Source organism: Frieseomelitta varia, unplaced genomic scaffold, assembly GCF_011392965.1.
Source record: "Frieseomelitta varia isolate USP_RPSP 00005682 unplaced genomic scaffold, Fvar_1.2 scaffold_130, whole genome shotgun sequence".
Classification (NCBI taxonomy): Eukaryota; Metazoa; Arthropoda; class Insecta; order Hymenoptera; family Apidae; genus Frieseomelitta; species Frieseomelitta varia.
Genome location: NW_025108973.1, coordinates 264,224 through 283,727, shown reverse-complemented (window position 1 = coordinate 283,727; position 19,504 = coordinate 264,224). Strand labels below are relative to the sequence as shown.

The window sequence follows — 19,504 nt, the reverse complement described above, 5'->3', positions numbered from 1 at the left end:
TATAAATAGACAAGGGTGAAATTGTTATTTAAAAAATTTAAATTTTTCACATTTATAAAAAAATTCGAATTCATTTAAATATGAATTTCAACAGGCAAATTATTTGTATTTATAACTTTCATACTTTACTTGAAATAAAAAGCTTTGTACTTTCTTAATGTGACACTTCAATATATTTCCTTGTTGTAGTAGTTCCATTCATATGTACAAAAAAAAAATCAGTAAAAAATATTTCAAAAATTAAATTTAAATTTATACTAATACTAATAATATATACCAAAAAATTACTAATTTATTGAAAAATATATAAAATATATACGTGAAAAAATATAAATTCCATTGGAAGTTTCATTTTTATATAATTCATTGATATAAACAAATACTTTATTTATTTAAAATCTAGGAATACATAAATTCACTTCTGTATAGTTAAATTAAATATAGTTATATAATAAAATATAGTCATGTAAATATTGTATATAATTCTTTTCTATTTCTTTAATTTAAAATTATGAAAAACTCAATATAAAAAATATTATAAATTTTATTTATAAAATAGTGATTTTATCTGTATTTACAATAATTTATTATATGATCAACTTAAGAACACAACCATAGTTGTACACTATTGTATCTATCTTGTGGTAGAGTATCACAAAGTCTTTGTCCTGTACTGATAGCAACTATAGGTAAATTTTTATGTAAACTTATGCCATTTATACAATCGTGAGATAGATTTATTTCATGTGTTACATTAAGATTTTCACAATTTGTACTTCCTGGTAATTCCCAAATTATAATGTCTCCATTTGTACCACCTAAAAGATTTAAAATAATAGAAAAAATGATCTTTGTAATAATGTAACATATTCTAACATTAACATACCAGAGACTACTTCTTTTCCATTGTGCATAATATCAAATTGAATTCTCTGATTTGTATCAGAGTGACGTCCTTCAAGTGAGTAAAGTACAATACCTGGATTACGAAGATCCCAGCATAAAAATTCATTATTACGTCTAACTACTGAAAATAATTTAGTTCCACAAGGACTAAATTCAATTTGAGTCACGCCACTTTCTGTTTTAAAAGTACATAACGGCCCATCTTTATATAAACCTAAAAAGAGTTTTATTAATATTTATGATGCTAATGATTCACCAATGTCATTATCATTTATTTATTCACTTGCCAATGTTTTTAGAATATGTTCCAAAGCCAACTAATCCTGGCATAAGTGGATTTTCTCGTATGCAAGAAACTAATCCTGTTACATTTGGAAACTCTCTCTTAAATAAAATAGTATCTGTTTGTCGACCTGGATGTTCCATATCAAACATTCTTAAAGCATTTTTGAATCCAGCCCACACTTTCTTAGCAGAATCAACAAATTGAATACTAATTGCAGCTTCTACTTCATCAACTCTAGCAACAGAATATAAAATATAAAATCTAATCAAAATCAAATAAAAATATAATTTAACAGTATTGGGAAATTTGTGATATTAACTGATTGTAAGCTCGATATGTTGCTCTTAATTCACCATTAAAAGCATCCCATAAATGTATAGGACTTTCTCTACTTGTACTTAAAAAGCAACAAGTTGCAGGTTCCCATGAATTCATAAAAGGATACCAACAAGTATCATATATAAGTCCTCCTTCTTTTATTGTTAAAGCTGCTGAAAGTTTTGTGGATGACAATTCTGGAGGAATTTTTTCAGAATATAATTCTTTAGGGAGTTCATAGATACGAATTCTAAAATCTTCAGATGGTACTAATAAACATGTTCCATCAGGAGACCATTGACAACCCTTTGTAAAGTTTTCACATAAATCTGTTGGTTCATATTCTGCAGTTGCTTCACATAATAATCTTGGAGAATTATTCCAATTATAATAAAACCGATTTGTTGGATATGTTACTTCAGTATTCTTTATAGCTTCATTTTCCTTAGTATCTAGCAAGTTTTCTTTAGTTTGTATTTCTGATATTTTCTCTACAATATTTTCCTCTGATTTTTCTGTTACGATTTCATCTACTAATGTTTTATCTGACTAAAATATATAATATATAAATTATTTTATATAAATTCATTAAGAAATATATTAATTTAAAATTTTTTTAAGACTTACTACATTTGTAACAGCTTCCAGATTTGTTTCTATACTTTCATAAAATTCCATACTTAATAATAAATGAAAACATTAATTCATTGCTGCAATATCTGTAATGTTATTGATTTGCGAATTATTCAAATAATTTTTGTCTATCGTAATCAATTGTCTAAACAACTTAGTATTACTAATGCTATTATTGCTTTTATATGTGCTATGGTATAAAACAACATTATTTCAATATATTAAATTCTAATGTCATTAATACAAGTTATTATTTCATAAAACTTGAATTAATTACTTTATACGTAAGATAGAAACTAATTTGGCTAAATCAGACATAAACATTGTCACGTAGGGAATTTTATTTTTACATAACTATAAATTACCAGAAAAAAATTTCAAGTATCAATTCTCAACGATCAATTGTGAAACTAGTGTAATAAAATTCAAACACATATAATTTATGATAATAATATGAAGCATATAGATTAATATACATTCAAGTTTTTGCCACTTTTAGTATAAATAAATTTAATTACATTTTATGACTTTTATTTTTATAATAACAACAAGTATTACTCTATTATAGATACCGAAAAATTTCAAATGGTTTTTTAGCATTATTTGGGTGGCTGCCATGTGAATCATGAAACGAACGTTATTAAGAAAACAATCATTTAAAACGGTTCTTTCGAAAGTTGACATCTCTCTTTATACTTTGACATCTTTAAATTCATAAAATCTGGGTAAAATGTATTTAGGATCCAAAATGCATTTTGAACCTTTGAACCAACAACAATTAATTCTAATTCTATTTGAAGAAATTCTACGGAACCTACATTTTTTTTGTGTCCTCGGTGAAAATTCTTACAATCCGTGCAGGTATACGTAATTACAGAAAGAAAATATAGTACCAGAACGAAACTTTTCAGATTTCCTGACACTAAATACGAAAGATTTGTGATTTGGCATTAAAGGTTTAAATCATAAAACTTTACTTACTTTGCCTAACACATAGGCACCGTAAACCGTTTATCTGAGTGCAGAATATAGAATATTTGAGCGTAAATTTATCTAGAGAATAACAGTATGTATATATTCAATATATTTGATATAATTTATGTTGCAATTTTGAAAAATGAAATATACATGTTAATTTAGTATTATAGATGACGTTTATTATCTATTAATAGAATTATAATAACGTTTTCTCGACAGATTGCAATTCTTTGCTTTGCATCTTATCTTCGTCCTAAGCTAAATATATGACTAAATATATGACTAAGTAAAATTTAGGCACAATAATCTAGCAAATTTTTACAGCTAATGAGTGCTTTCGTGAAAATTCGTAAATGTAAAGTTAAATAGAATTGCTAACATTTCTTAGTGACATACCTATTTAGCGCATGATAGCGTTTTCTTTTTCTTTTTATTTATTTGCTAAATTTTTTATTCTGCTTTATTTATTTAAAAAGAATCTCATCACTAAATATCGTAAAAATTATTTTTGAAATTATGAAAAGTTATATCCAAATTATCACTCGAAAATTTCTGATTTAATTTATAAAAAAGTAAAAACAACATCTATATTTTTAAGAGTAATATGTATTTATGAGAGTAACATATTATTTTAAAATTTCGAAATTTCTTTATAAATATGTTATTAAAACTGATATTATCTTAAAAGATTTTAACGGTTCAGAATTCAGTACTGTTTATGAATCTTTGTGAAACTCTCCTTATACCTGTCCTCACCACTTACCGAATTACAACCCAGTCTGTCCTTTCCTTCTTATATTGTTAAGCTGATGGTAGGTAACTAACAATTTAACAAACCATTAGGAAATATATTTCTGTCATAGTAATATTCACATTCATGCATTTTATAATAGCTTTCTCATAAGTAATAATTTTTATATTCATACAGTCTTAAAGTATTTTATCCAATTAAATTATATTTCAAATTTTTTTTTAGATAATATGTAAACATGATTATATAAACATAATTTAACATTTCGTATTTTCACATTTTTCATGCTATAATTTATCTATAACTTAAAATATTCCTGTAATTCAAATATTCAATAATTTATAATTTAATTTCTTCATGTAAAATACTAAGCATTTCTTTTATTCTGTTTTTTAGGATAAAAACGTGACGGACGTTTAGATAATTTTCATTTCCTTTATCAAGTATAATTTATAATTTGATGCGCAAAACCGTTACCATTAAATTAAATTGATGAATGAACGAATTTACGACATACAGTACAAGAAAAGGCGTATTAAGATATTTACGTAAGTGGAAACCGTGAATTTTAACATGAGGGATGCCATTCACGCGCTTAAATGGCGCACGCGCATTTCACAATTGCGTATAGGAAACACATAGAGAGAATGGGGAGGAAAATCGAGAAGAGTAGCTAGAACGTCGATGAACGAACCTCCCCCGCACGGTGGTCTCTTTTGGCGCGTGGGTGCTTCCAAGGTCATCGCAAGAGCGAAACTGCTACAGCGCCTTCATCGCGACGCCCGCGCATAAAGCGTGGGTGGAGAATATATACGCGTGTACTTAGCTAGCGCTACACACCGTTTCAATTCACCGAAACTGGTCCATTCACGAAAGCTTCTGACCTTTCTTTTCTCGAAAATTCACAGGACACATCAAACATCACAGTTTACGTCGATTGAAACTTTTAAAAATATTCTTTACAAAGCGAATAATTTGAGACATATTGAGTTTTACTATGTAACAAACATTGACAAAAAGTTTTTAACTTTCGTTCTGAAAAGTTCACTGCATCGCGTGTTTAATACTGTGGCTATTGATGGAAATTGCGATGTTGATGATCAATTCATTATGATTGGAGAAAAAGTTTCATATACAAAATTTTACATCCTAAATTTTTAGAGTTTCATTGTTTTAACTGCTTGATAAAAAAAGACAAAGTGTATTTTTAATAATTCGAGTAATTAAGATAATTTTAATATTATTAAAATATTTTATATTTCCAGGGTTTTCATTTTCAAAATTATTGACTACAGCGTTAATTACATTCATAATTCATATACTTTATTATTAAATTATGAATTTGTTGCATTATGCTTCTGACATCAAGCATTATTTATTCATACTGAAATACGTAAACAATTGATAGAATGTATTACGTTCAATAGGAATAATGTTATTATATATCTATCCAACTTTAATGAAAGGTAATTTATTCGTAACAGTATGGGATATAATAATATGATTTAAATTAATTTTACTTTAATGTATGCTTATCCAATTTGAAACAATTACAATTTACTTAATCATATAAACTATAAATTAATATGTTATATATTTTTAAAAATATGAGTACGTTTGTGCATATTACATATCTTTTTATTACAGGAAAGAATTAAACGTTCGCGTAGACATGTATTTGCCAAAAACAACAAATTTATCCTCTCCTTCGCAATCCACCTACATTTACACCTACGTCTGTACAACGACATACTTATATATACACGTGTCACCCTGTTTTCTGCAATCTACTAAAAAATTTTAATCAATCTTTGTTTCGAGAAATCGAAAAATTGTAGAGAGGGGATTATTTTTATTCATATTTTATTTTTATTCTTAAATAAAATTTACATAACTTTATAATAAAAATCCAGATGTTTGTGCAACCATATAGGTATTATAATTTAGTATTATATTTTAAATTTAATTTATTTGAATATTCTTTATAATTACTATTTTGTTGAAATTATGTATTAAAATTATTAGAATTATTAAAATTATTTGCGAATTTCTTTTAAGAATTTAAGTTTCAAATAAATTTTCTGTTTCTTTTTCTTTAATAGATTACAATGCGTATTAAGATCAACAGTATTGTAGGGTAACATCCAACACATCATCAGTTAACTATTTTGTGCAATACTGTACTGTAAGAAATAGTAAGAAAAATTTCAATTATATGTTTAGTAAGTATAAGATGATGTAATTCAATGTAATTCTGAAGCGAAGTAGGATGAAATTTGTAATTACTAGCAAAGCTTACAAGTTCTATCTTTTACATTTTTTAATTAAATTTATTTTTTAGTACTAATGTTGTATCAAAGTATTCTCTTATTACTTTAACATTTTACAAATTAAATGAAAAAGAATATTTTCTGACATGTACGATCTGTAAGACAAAGTATTCCTTTTTTTTTTAAAAATTATGAAGTTCCTGTAAAATTATTGTTTTCTCTACCATTGAAAAGTTAAAGTTGTTTTTAAAATAAGCGAGCTGAAAGCATCATACGAAAAGAGGTGATATTAATTTTCTGCAGCAGTTAACCTTTAGACGGTTAATTATGCTTTATAAACAATTTGAGAAACTCTCCGCGTTAATTCTTTACTAAATATCCGACGAACTTTACAAGCAAACAACATTTCATTTGCAGAATTTTACATATTTGGTTTCCACTGAATCCTAATTTCCCGGGTCCGACCCAGATCCTATAAATGATACTTCCTGTACAATGTGGTCATATCAAAGGAGAAAGGAGGGGAGTGTGTGATAAAGCTCTAGGAAGGGAGGAACAGGGTGTTCTCGATCGTTAAAGCGCTACAGTGCCCCGCCACGTGATCCTCACGCCCAAGGTACTCATTCATAAACCTGAAGCTGCGCTAATTTTTCATACGTCAATGTTCTTATTAATGACGATCTTTTGAAAAGCGAATCTTAATCAATTCGTAAATTGATTGTGCGCGAATTATATAAAAATGTTTCTCCATTACATCATATTATTTATGTCTTATGTCTAGTTTTATTTTTACATGTTAACATTAAGGGAGATTACATATTAATATCAAGGAAGAATTGCCTTTGTCTTGGATTAAATTATTTTATATTATGTAAAAATATTACAATAATTTGAATTAATATTTCTGTATTGAGTAATACAGGAATGCAACAGCTCGTTCCACTCACGTATTTATTGTATTATATATTTACTTAATATGTTATCATCATTGATACATATAAGCATTTAAAGAAATTAATTTTCTCGATAGTTATTTCAATATTAAGTTTGGAAGGATTTTTTTAAAACAGTCTAATTTCCAATACCAAATAATTATTTAGTTTGTTTATATGCACGATTATTATTCTGTTTAGATAAATTGATGAGAAAAACAGGTTCATTATTCATGGTTTCTTCTTCTCTGTTTATATATTTTTACGTCAATAATTGTAATATATGCGTGACTGAAATCGATATTTATTTACTCGTTCAATGAGGAATATAATAATAAAATTTGCACATTTAACAGAAACGCAATTTCCACAGAATGTTAATTTTAAATCAATCTATAGATGTTAATAATACAAATTAATACAATATTCCCATAAAGAATATACAATACTGAAAAAGTAATTTCATAAAACGAATTCGCATTATAAAAAAAAAAATTGAATAAAATAATATTAATTTATTCAACTCTCGGCCAGAAAGACCAATAAAATCGTGTTTAAATATCTATACAAATATACTTCACAACAGAAATCAGTGACTGTGTGTAATCCCCATGTGTAATCAAAAAGTTTGCACATGGATCCAACGACATGAGTATCGAATCATAAAGAGCTACCAGGTTCTGTTATTTAGTTAGAACAATCGTTACCTAAAAATCGTGGACGATCGTAATGACACCTGTTTCTTTGTAGAACGGAAGACCTGATTTGTCTGATCAACCCTACATTGGCTGAAGGTCATTGTTGGAGGGATATAAATAAAAGTAGAGTGGCTGTATGACTGTGACTGTATAGCTGGACTCCTCTCGCATTGAGCGGTGGGCTCCATTCATGATTTCGCGGCGCACGCGTCTTTCCACCCCTTGGTATGGAAAACTCTTCTACCGACTATGTAGGCGCTGGACTACGTAACTGCATGCACACGTATGCTCTGGTGAAGGTGGCCTACGATCAAACTGTCTGCGCCCTGGAATGCCGTCACAGTAATAAGTTTCATCCCTCGTAAGAAAAGTCCGAAAATATCGATCCACCAAATGCCACGTACGTATATTACACGAGTGCAATTGTTCCGAATGACTCCTCTAGTAGTGACGTATACGGCGTAATCGTGTTTTCCTCACTGAAAACTTTTCATCTCTTGTGTTTGTTCGCATACGATCGCTACATCATTCTCGCATTAAAATCATGCGTGGATAGGAACAGGCTTCTCTGCTCTTCCTCATTGCTTGGTCATTCATTTATTCTGCACCTGGCGAATAACACGTTCGACTGGATCCCAAGCTTCATTGCATATGGATACATATTGTTGCGCGCTACTACTTCCGCGTAGTCACATTGACTACTGGAAGAGCCCAAGGCGCCGGATCTCTTTCAATTCGATTCCGAACAAATTATGAACTTTAACGATGATTCTTCATGACATGATACATGATATTAGTGATAGAGATAAACTCTAATCGTTTGACGCAAATTGCGTATCTTACGTCCACGTGCGGGAACGTTGAATCGGGTGAAAGTAGAAGGAAAGGGGTGGTAAGGAGATGGGATGAGAGAGATAGAGACAGTAGGTATTGTGTATTGGTTGTCCGAACGTAGAGAAAGGATAGTGCGGGGGTGTGAATCACCAATTCGAATCTGGGGGTAAAAATACATTCTCTCGATTGGTCGAGGAAAGCTCGCTTGCCTGGCGAAATCAAGTAGAGCGGGGCGGCAGAGGAAAAGTGACGTAGAGGGGCAGAGGGTGCTGAGGGATTCGAGTTTCAAACGGGAATTCAGTCAGATGGTTGAATTCGACGGATCAGTGTAGATCGGTGTCTTGAGGTGGTTAGTTTAACTTCGGTCTTCTCACGTGTGATAGTCAATTTAGTGTCTCCGACAGAAGTTAAGCGTGAATTCGACTGGTATTCAACGAGTAGAAAATTAGAAGATACGAAGAAAAACAAATATTTTCCTCGCTACATCGGAACACGTGCTCTGATTTTATATTTGATTTCTTTTTTTAAATTCTTTCTTTTCTGTTGTAATTATTATCGACCGGCATTGGTGAAAATCAGTTCCTCTTATTGAACATTTTTCGTTGGAAGGTATTTATTTTGTTTTAATACTTTAACGTATTTAATACTTTAACGTCTCTAGTTTCTTTAATTTATTTCTTTCCTGTTTGTTTTTAATTGTTTAAATGGAAATTGTTAGATAAAAAGCATAAACGATGCTCTCGAAGACGTATACCCGCAATGGAACGAAAGTAAAAACGATCTCATCGATTTCTTGATTCTCGGTCAATTTAAAGGTATTATTACAATTGTTATGGTCGAATAGAACGACATAGAACTGTAATTAGAAATTTGGCAGTTGCTTGTTACTCGGGTCGAACATGTGTTCGTTTACATTCTCGTATTTGTGTGATAAAGTGCTTTTCTTGGACGACATTGAAATTCGAACGAGAGGGAAAGTATCTACGACGGCGCTGTCCAACGACAATGAAAATGAAATTTGGAAAGTCGTATTCGTTTTCATTGGTCCGCTAAGTGCATCTAAATGATACTTCAACTTTTCGTAACTTTTACAATTATTTTTCAAACAAAAATGCAACGGATTTATATTAACCATTCTCTATTTTCTTTATACAGCTTTACAGTTTTTTGTTTAATATAATTTAAATACAAGAAACTTTTTAAATGAACAAACTGAATTATGGATTGTGTTGTAGGAAATTTCAAAAATTTAACGGAGGTGGATATTATAGTAAACTGAAATTATGAACAATTTATAGTTTATTTATGTATATACACCCACATAATGCTCAATAGATGCGCACGCGCATATGTTTTCTCTTATCTAAGAAATAAATCCCTTTTCTTATAGTTATATTTACGCTTTGTTTATTGGCAGTACTTGTTCTATTTCAATTTTTAATATTTTGTAAATAAAAATTTAATTGGTATATTCAGCTATATTCTGTCTGATATATACGTAGCATTTGTTAAGGTTGTAAATAGTAAAAATTTATGAGTTTATTTATTGTATTGGTGAATATATCGAAAAACCACTTCACCTTTGATTTTAATGAGACTTTCCTTAATCGCTTTGTTACAACGTGTACAAATAATGGTAAAAATAAAAATATTGCGGTCGGACCGCAATGACCTTGAAAAAAATATGTAATTTATCAACAAGCTATTTCTTTTCGTAGACTATATTATCGCTTTAGTTTAAAATGTACTACTAATATATAAACAAAAGAGGAATTCAACCGATCTTATTTTTTATTCTTTCTGTTATTATACTCTGTTATATTTGTACGTTATAACAAAGCGATTAAAATAGATCTTATCAGAGTCCAAAGTGGAAAAATGTCTTTCGACGTTTACTATTGTTTATTATTTTCTTGGTACATTTTAAGCATGGTGTTCTGTAGAATATTCATACAATCAACATAGAAAATTTTAATAATAGAACATAAATTTAAGATTAAAATAACAATTGTTCATAATTTCGCTTATTGCTTAAGAGCAAATTTGAGAAGCAATATTTTATTAATATTTATTTCAATTCTAATTTATTTATTAATTAATCTACCAAAAATAAAAGTTGTTGAATCTCATTTATAAATATACAATATATATATATAAAATTAATCTATGAAAAATGATGCAAAATTCTGAAGATAAATATATAATTTTAGGAAACAGTTCTGAATGTTTTTTTTTGCAAAAGAAACATGCTATTACGTATACATTTAATAATCCAAACAGACAATCTTGATAATTTTTTTCCCACCCTTTCTTTGTCACGTTTCTGTAAAATGTAATTTCAAATTTTAAAAATGAATTTCGCACAAAATTTTTGCAGATACCTCATAAAATAATGTATAATGTATATATAGTAGTTTATTACTACCTGCGTTTACGATTCTTCAGTATTTCTTGTTGCTACCCGTCTCTGGGAAAGATCTTAGAAAATGACAGATACTTCACTTTTTCTTTCTTTTCGATCCCCGAAAAGAATAGCAAGTCTAACCTTGGTCGTCATGGCAATTTCAAGGATAGCACCCCCTAACTGCTGCTGGAAAAACGGAAAAAGGGAAAGTTTGCAGACCAAAACAAGCGCTTTCGGCCGAAACTGTAGTAAACCAAATGTCCTTCATAGAAAAGCCATCTGTGATTCTGACATCTTTCAGTCATACTGAAAGAGTTTTTATGAAACATTAAAACAGTAAATTTTGCATCATTTTTCATTATGTTATTGATTTTATTAAATTAATATAAGCATACAAAAATTATGGAAAGATATATTTTTAATTCCATCCAAAATATTTTATTAATTCCATCAGTAGATTTTTTAAAATTCTAAAGTAGTTTCATGGTAAGAAAAAATACATTAATATATACTTCTCAATTACTGAAAATTATTACTACGTTTTATATACTAGTAATTTTTATAAAGAAACAGATGATTGAAATAGAATATTATAAAAAGGTAAATGAATCAATGAAAATTCGTAACTAATTTTGTATATTAAATGCATATTATCTCTATAATGTTATTCATACTCTCTTTAATTATAGAATAATTATGTTACGTTTAATCTATAAAGAAATATTTATGAGCATGAGACGTGTTTACAGGATATTGAAGTATAACAAAATTGTTATATAAATATAATACTGAAAATATTCTATTATATTAGTTGATGGTCATTTATAATAATAAGTTCCTTAAAATAAAGTTCTTTTTATCAACTTCTTTCTGATTTAATTAATATATTTATAATTATTTTCATATAGTTTATTGCTTATTAGAGTTTAAATTTTCGATAAATTATCAAGCAAGTTATTAGCAGACTATTAATATTTGAGAATAATTAATCTCTACATTTTATGCCGAAACATTCGGCAAATACGATATTATCGTAAAACTTTAACAAACAGTTAATAAACTTAGCTTTTTACATGAATGATTCATAAGTCATTTTGTAATAAATACGTTCAATGATTGACATTTTTTTATTACGTAATTTTTGAAATATAACTAAAGAGAAACACGTTTACTTTGAAAGAATATTTATCATACTTTATTAATTACTGCTTTAGTAATTTCTAACTTCTGATGCAACCGGAAAAATACCTTCTAAACTGGCACGAAATTCGCATTAATTTCGATAGTTTGTAGCATAAATTACTTGACAGTAATGATACAAGTATAATAGAAAATAACATAGTAATAAACATGCAAACTAACACTTAAAGAAATATAGACAAAATACGTAATCTCCATCAAGCTATATCGTCTCATTAAAAAAGATAATTTTATCCCATAAAGCAATTTCATTCTTCTCTTACTTTTTTTTTTAATCATTTAATTTATTACTTTTTTTCAATCAAATAATTGCACCGTACCTACTAGTAATGAAAAAAAATTCTAGGAATTTGAAATCATTTATAATGAATTATAGACAAAGCACAAAATTCGATAAATGTTACAATGAAATAAAGTTACGAATTAGAGATGCCGTCAAATGAGTTTCGATATTTCAATAGCATATTAACGGATTGAAAAGTTACGATTAGAGACTGACTGATTTCAAATCACATAAACAGCGATATGTATTTATGTTGAATTTCCTAATGTTATTGATTTCTGCGAGATCCCACCAATGGAAGTAGAACCCTACTTCTCGATCCCCAAACTGAAAAGGGTATCTCGGTTCTTCCCTGTTGAGGACTTGTACGATGACCTTGAACCAGCTGTGCAGGGGTGTTACGGCTTTGAAACTGGATCAAAGGGCCATCCGTGCGATTCAAAATCCTTTTCCGTTGACTTCTTTATGAATTGATTTCTTCCTTGATTGATTTGAGTTGCTAATTATGACATTGCAAATATATCGGATATTTACAGTATCATAGGCGACATTTATTGATACATTAATTTTTCAAATTATGCATAGGATAATCCCAACTTTTTCTGGTCAAGCTTTTCTAATGTGTTCTAAGATTTGAATAAAGATTTAAAAAAAGAAGATATGTTATATACATATATAGATATTGCCTGAAGTTCCATTAAAAGATTATAAGGGAAACGTGAAATAAAATTTTTGGCGAACTTATGGGGGAAGATCACTCCATTTTGGGATTTAATGGACTTTTTTAAATCGCTTTGTTATAACATACAAGAAAAAAAAAAAAGAAATAAAAAAGAGATCAATCAATGGTCTTTAAAAAGAACAAAATAGAGTTACAAATTATGTACTTCTCTTTACAATTTTCTCTTTTCAATATCATTGCTTCAACCGAATGCTTTTTTTTCTTTTTTTTTCATTGTTTATTATAAATATATATATATATTTCAAAATAAGAATATTTTCAGAAATAAATTTTCATTTTAAATTTGTGAAGAAATAAACATTATCAATTTTTTAAAAGTATATTGTACATACGGAATCTTATATTATGCTCGTGACGTACTTACATATGTACGTAGGAGTCGAGTGTAAATCAGAGTACAGTTACTTTGCAATGGGGCGATATAGAAATAGAATGATTACATAATGGTAACAATGACAATAATGATTTTGATTTGATGATTTATTAAATTATTAAACACTTAATGTTACGATAGGTTTTTTTTAAGGAATTTCATACATTATTATAATAATTTATATAAATGTAAATTTACAAGTTTTATATTTCTATTAGAAAAATGAAACAGTATCATGAATTATTTATTGAAAACTTCGTCCAAAATGAATAGTACATTAAAGAAAAGAATAAAGGAGAATATGTCGATTAAACTGAATTAATTTTAAAATCAGACTTAATTTTAATCATTTTTTGTTCTAGATAAAACTGTCACGTCAAGACAACAGCTCCATATCGAATTTATCGTACAGTATTAATTTACGACTATCTTACAATGGATAATGATAAAAGTTATAATCATGGAGCGGATTTTTTTGGAAAATTCCCCCAAGACATTCCAGCAACGGAATCAAATACGAATGCAGTAGATCTACTCTGTACGAAGGTACTAAATTTGTTTCTTAATTTTAAAACAGTAAAATATTAATTTATTAAATTCTTCATATTGCGGCTTTGTACTGCTTTAAATGCTTTATACTGCTGTGATGATTTATTATGAAATACAGGATTTTTATTCTATTATACTCATTGTTAGATAAATAGATAGATTTATTTGTTTCGGCTTATAATGCCAGGAAATGGACTCGGTTTTACATTTAGTATATTTTACGTCTCTCATTCGTCATTCATTTCGTTATAGATGCTATACTTAATACAGTATAATATAATATAATCTCACTATTATACTTATATATTCTTATATATTCTTCGATTTGTTACATACAGACGCAGATGAATCCATTGCCAATTACCCATAATTCTAATGCTAGTTCACCGGGCACTGGATCATCTGAGGATAGTAATTATCAAATTCACTCAGATGAGTTTGGTGTAGATTCATTACTTAGTACTATACTACAAGTAGTGAACGGCGATTTCAATGTACCGACTTCTCGCAATACTCAATTTTCACAATTCAGAGATTCTTTTCACAGTAGATGTAAAGATTGTATTGACTCGATATGTTCATGTTCTACAAATCTACAACCTCGTGTAAGTATATTTTGATTAATTTCTCCTAAGTAGTTAAATACATTCTATATGTAATTTTTCGTTTAAAATTCGTTGTAATATTTTTATCAATAATTTATAAAACACTCAGACTTCAATATAGAGTCTGTTATCAAAGACATATATTAATCAAAATATTTTTTCTCTATTTAACTATAGTAACTATTAACTATAGTATAGTAACTTGAAGAGGAAATTATTCAATAAAATAATTAAATTTAACCAACGACGTGTACAAATAGGAAAATATTATAAATATGCTGAAAAAATTATTTCTTTTTCTTATACAGAATATACCGAACGGTGACTACAATTTTCTTAATGCATCGGAAATAATGAATCCTCCAATCATCAATAATTCAAGTTTCAATTTTAAAACTTTACCCATGCCTTGCGAGATTCATCACGAAGATCCGCAATTTTACTGTCAAACCTGTAACAGACCTATTTGTGTTAAATGTGGATTCCAACAACATCCAGGACATATTATGATTAATTTCATGGAAGCCGTTGAAGTTGCTAGCACTCAAGCGAAAGAAATACTGAACGAAGCTAAACTTGGAGTTTCAGCTCTTAGAGAAGAATTAGACGCTACGCAGGTAGCATTTCTTTTGTAGAAATATTCTCTTAAAATGATATTATTTTTGTAATGTTATCCTTTGAGAAGTTGCTTTAATAATTGATCAATACTTTGCATTAAGAATATTTAATGTTATTAACATCTATATTAAAATATAATTAGATAAAATCTTTCAAAGAAAAATTAAATACAGGGAATTCGCCAAAATAACCTACACTAATATACTATAAAATGTATTGTTTACTTTACAGATGGCGATAGAAATATTAGAGCAAAAAACGCGACAAGCAGCTACAGATGTAATGTTGTGCGTAAGAAGAGTAGCTGCTGCTTTAGAGGCGAGAGAAAAAGAATTATTAAATAGAATTGAAAAAGCTAGGATTATCAAATTCACTGCGCTAAAAGTAAGAAATGAAGGACTTCAGAATGGATTGGCTCGATTATCTATAGCTGTTGAAAAACTTAACGGAGCGATAGAATCAAATATTTTGACTAACAATCCATTAAACCTGTTGCTTACTAAGGACATGACTTCCGCGGAGGTATTAATTAATGAATCAAATTTCTCTAATATTTTTCAATTTTTTATTACTAAAAACCACTAATTTTAACAATATTAGCACAGAATATTTATCAACAAATTGATCATATTTTTCGTAATAAAGTTCTAATGTTATATAAAGAAACAAAAATCACTATAAATATTTTTCACAAAAATCAACTTTGAAAAAAATTATTCTGCAAATTCGTGAATTTTAATATAGTAACAAAAATTTCATACCTTTTCAACATTTTAAAATATGTATCCATATATCTAATGTGTTATTTTCATTGAATACAGGTATTTCAAATACAACAAAGTCGTCAGTCTCTTCCGTCGCAAGAAGAGAACTGGATTTCTTTTAACGGATTAGAAGCATCGATGTTAACTTCTATAGCGAATTTTGGAGTAGTTATAGTGAACAATCCAGGACCTATAGGCGATCGACGAGCTGTAAGAGGTCGTGGAAACTCACCTCATATTAAGCAAACTATTGCATTAAATTTGGGAATAGGAAGACCCATTCCTTCAAACACTTTTCCAGTTGTAGTTAGGACAAATCGCAATTGCGACTTGTCAATAAAACCTCTAAGAATCATTGGCAACAATAGTAATACAATGGATAATCTATGCCGACCTTGGGGTGTAGCATGCGACAGAGACGGACATATAATTGTTGCGGATAGATCGAACAATCGTATTCAAATATATAAACAAGATGGTCAGCTTATAAGAAGATTTGGTTCTCACGGTACTGGACCAGGACAATTTGATCGTCCGGCTGGCGTAGCAGTCGATGCACGTCGTCGCATAATTGTAGCTGATAAAGATAATCATCGTATACAGGTAATAGGTAATGAAAAAAAGAAAAAAAGAAATATATATATATATTTCTTCCTTTCTTTTTTTCTCATCATATATATACATATAATATAATGAATATGATTAAACAAAAATTAAAGATACTTCGTTAAAACAATCCTTTCATTAAACAATAACTTATTAAATTTTTGCAAAAAATAACCCTAAAAATAATGATAATATATAGAAGTATATGTATTTACCTCATCGCCTAGGTACCCGATATCATCCCTAATATCTATAACATGGACACTCGTCCATATCATCAGATGCTCAGTCAATACTTTCTTCAGAGGCCCACCCAAAGCACTTATACTCATCTTCCATTAACCTGGACTCATCATAATATTCCCCGCAGTAAATACAACTACCTTCCTTATTTTTATTATTATTATTTTCATTATCAAATAAAAAAAAGAGCAATCAAGCAATAATGGAATCATCCAACTCTCATCCAAAATTGGATATCCGATTTAATCCCATCTAGTATGCTGCTTCTTAGTATGTGATTTTATAAATAGTACAAATTTTTGAAAATATCATTTATATATTCATATCTTGATGTGTTACAAATAAGATATCCTATAATAAGAAATATTATATTAATAATATAAAATTATATTAAATAATATTAATAATTATATAATTAGTTGAAAATTAGATCACAATGCTCACAAAGTATCATAGAAAGTATCAACCAGAACAGAACACATTCATCGCTATCATCTTTTGTTTATGCATTAATTCGACAATGTATAGTTGTAATACCGCGGGGAAATTTTAAATTGTTTTGCAAATAATAATAGATCCCGATTTTCCATCTAATTTATTCCATTATCCTTTGATCGAACTTTGATTTGACTTAAAGTTTGAAAGCATTTAAATTGTTATTCGTCTTTAGTAGGATATCATTTAATTACAAAAATGCAGCTAAAAAAATGTATAATAATTTGATTCCATTATAAATTGCGATATAAATCATTAGATTTATTTAATTTATTTATTATTCAGAACTTACGAAACTAATTATTATTTTTCAGATTTTGGCAATGGATGGCTTATTCCTTCTATGTTTTGGTGAGAAAGGCAGCCGTTATGGTCAATTTAATTATCCATGGGATGTAGCAGCAAACTCCGAATGCCAAATAGTTGTATCCGATACTAGAAATCATCGCGTCCAGTTATTTAGTCCTGAAGGTATTTTTCTCCGAAAGTATGGTTTCGAATCAGTAGCAAGCATGTGGAAGCACTTCGACTCACCGCGCGGAGTAGCTTTTGACCCTGAAGGAAATGTTATTACTACAGATTTTAACAATCACAGACTCATTATCATTGATGCTGATTTTATGCAAAGCCGAATTTTTGATTGCGAAAATTCAGGTACTTCTAAACAATTTTTAAGACCGCAAGGTCTGGTAATCGACGACGAAGGCAACATTATTGTAGCTGATTCTAGAAATCATAGAATACAAATATTCGATTCGAATGGAATATTAAAATGGCGATTTGGTAATTATGGTAAAGCTGAAGACGAAATGGATAGACCATCAGGGATAGCTTTATGTCCTGATGGTAGAATCGTTGTTGTAGACTTTGGTAATAATCGAGTTCTTCTTATTTAAATAATCAATCGGCCGATCGGTTTTATAAAACGAAAAAGGACGAGTGCTAATAAACGTAAAGATTTAATCTGAAAACCCAAAACTACGGATTTTCATACTGTATACAATCAATTGGAAATATTATCTCCAACGCTGGCTATCTGCGAATTTTAAATGTCACGCGCAATATTTTCGTTAGAAGCAATATGTGCCTGTTCATTATACATATATATAAGCTTCTTTCTCTTTTTACTTTTATTTTGCATTCTTTAATTTTTTTAGGATATGGAGGATAATCCTATTGATTGTGTATAGAAATTCATTTTAAGTGCCAAGTACAAAAAAAAAAATATTCCTATTTAAACGATATGACTTAAAAATGAAAATTTTATTTATTTATAAATATACGGACATTGTTTTCAGGCAATTCACTAATTTTTTCAGAAAAATTTTCATTTATTTTTTCTATCTTCCTTTTTTATACTTGGTTTAAGTCGAAATAAGATAACCGAAGCATCAAATATTCGGATATTACATATAATCAGTAGAAAAGTATTGTTTTTAATTCTTCTTCGATTTTAAGCATATAGTGCCTAAGATCGACATATGATCAATGTTAGATGTAATATTTTCCTACTGATTGTACAGATATGGAAATCTGTAGATTTTTATCGAAACTTTCACTTTGTTTCACTTTATTTTCTCACTTGCCAAAGAACTAAAAAAAAAAGTAAATTAACTTTCTATTTTGATCATATCATCATATTAGTTATATCGCCATGGATGGGAATATTTTTCCTGTAAAGACAGTCACTACTGATACTACGACAACGTTCATATATAAAGTATCAGTATTGCACTCATTTATCAAAAATAGTATAAGTCAATTTTCTGCCATCATATTTCACTTACTGAAAGTAAATTTTATTTTATTTTATGTTTCTAGTATTAATAAATAGGTAGAAAATTGACTTACACTATATGCAATATAATAGTATGCAACATATTCAATACTGTCAAAGAATGTTACATTTTTTTTAGCTTTGCAAACAACAATTGTAATTATAACTTTGTAATGGTGCAACTTTGCGATGGTAAAAGAAATGTAACATTCTTTGATATAATTGAATTTGACAAAACT

At 28.6% G+C, this 19,504-nt stretch overlaps 2 protein-coding genes across 3 annotated transcripts; one reads left to right on the top strand and one right to left on the bottom strand.

Annotated features, from left to right (window-relative positions):
- Positions 1–526: 526 nt before the first annotated feature.
- On the bottom strand, positions 527–2,461 carry LOC122528942 (telomerase Cajal body protein 1). Of its 2 annotated transcripts, none has more exons than XM_043654606.1 (5): positions 2,138–2,461; positions 1,512–2,059; positions 1,194–1,426; positions 887–1,120; positions 527–818 (listed from the first exon to the last, which is right to left on the bottom strand). In XM_043654606.1, exons 1-5 carry the CDS (start codon positions 2,186–2,188, stop codon positions 601–603), a joined length of 1,284 nt encoding a protein of 427 aa, XP_043510541.1. In that variant the 5' UTR covers positions 2,189–2,461; the 3' UTR covers positions 527–600. The 2 variants fall into 2 exon arrangements, with proteins under 2 accessions (XP_043510541.1, XP_043510547.1); XM_043654612.1 differs by having other exon boundaries at positions 2,141–2,461.
- A 6,851-nt stretch (positions 2,462–9,312) lies between these two features.
- Positions 9,313–18,725, top strand: LOC122528953 (E3 ubiquitin-protein ligase TRIM71-like). The gene is made up of 7 exons (XM_043654625.1): positions 9,313–9,421; positions 13,971–14,154; positions 14,496–14,762; positions 15,071–15,379; positions 15,612–15,902; positions 16,202–16,747; positions 17,803–18,725. Exons 2-7 carry the CDS (start codon positions 14,044–14,046, stop codon positions 18,382–18,384), a joined length of 2,106 nt encoding a protein of 701 aa, XP_043510560.1. The 5' UTR covers positions 9,313–9,421; positions 13,971–14,043; the 3' UTR covers positions 18,385–18,725.
- Positions 18,726–19,504: the final 779 nt, after the last annotated feature.

Excerpts from the sequence above, each read along its gene's own strand:
- LOC122528942 (XM_043654606.1), bottom strand. The coding sequence starts at position 2,188 with ATGGAATTTTATGAAAGTATAGAAACAAATCTGGAAGCTGTTACAAAT. Across the intron at positions 2,060-2,137 it reads TGGAAGCTGTTACAAATGTA|TCAGATAAAACATTAGTAGA; the intron begins GTAAGTCTTAAA and ends TATATATTTTAG. Across the intron at positions 1,121-1,193 it reads AACATATTCTAAAAACATTG|GTTTATATAAAGATGGGCCG; the intron begins GCAAGTGAATAA and ends AACTCTTTTTAG.
- LOC122528953 (XM_043654625.1), top strand. The coding sequence starts at position 14,044 with ATGGATAATGATAAAAGTTATAATCATGGAGCGGATTTTTTTGGAAAA. Across the intron at positions 14,155-14,495 it reads TAGATCTACTCTGTACGAAG|ACGCAGATGAATCCATTGCC; the intron begins GTACTAAATTTG and ends TGTTACATACAG. Across the intron at positions 15,380-15,611 it reads AAGAATTAGACGCTACGCAG|ATGGCGATAGAAATATTAGA; the intron begins GTAGCATTTCTT and ends TTTACTTTACAG.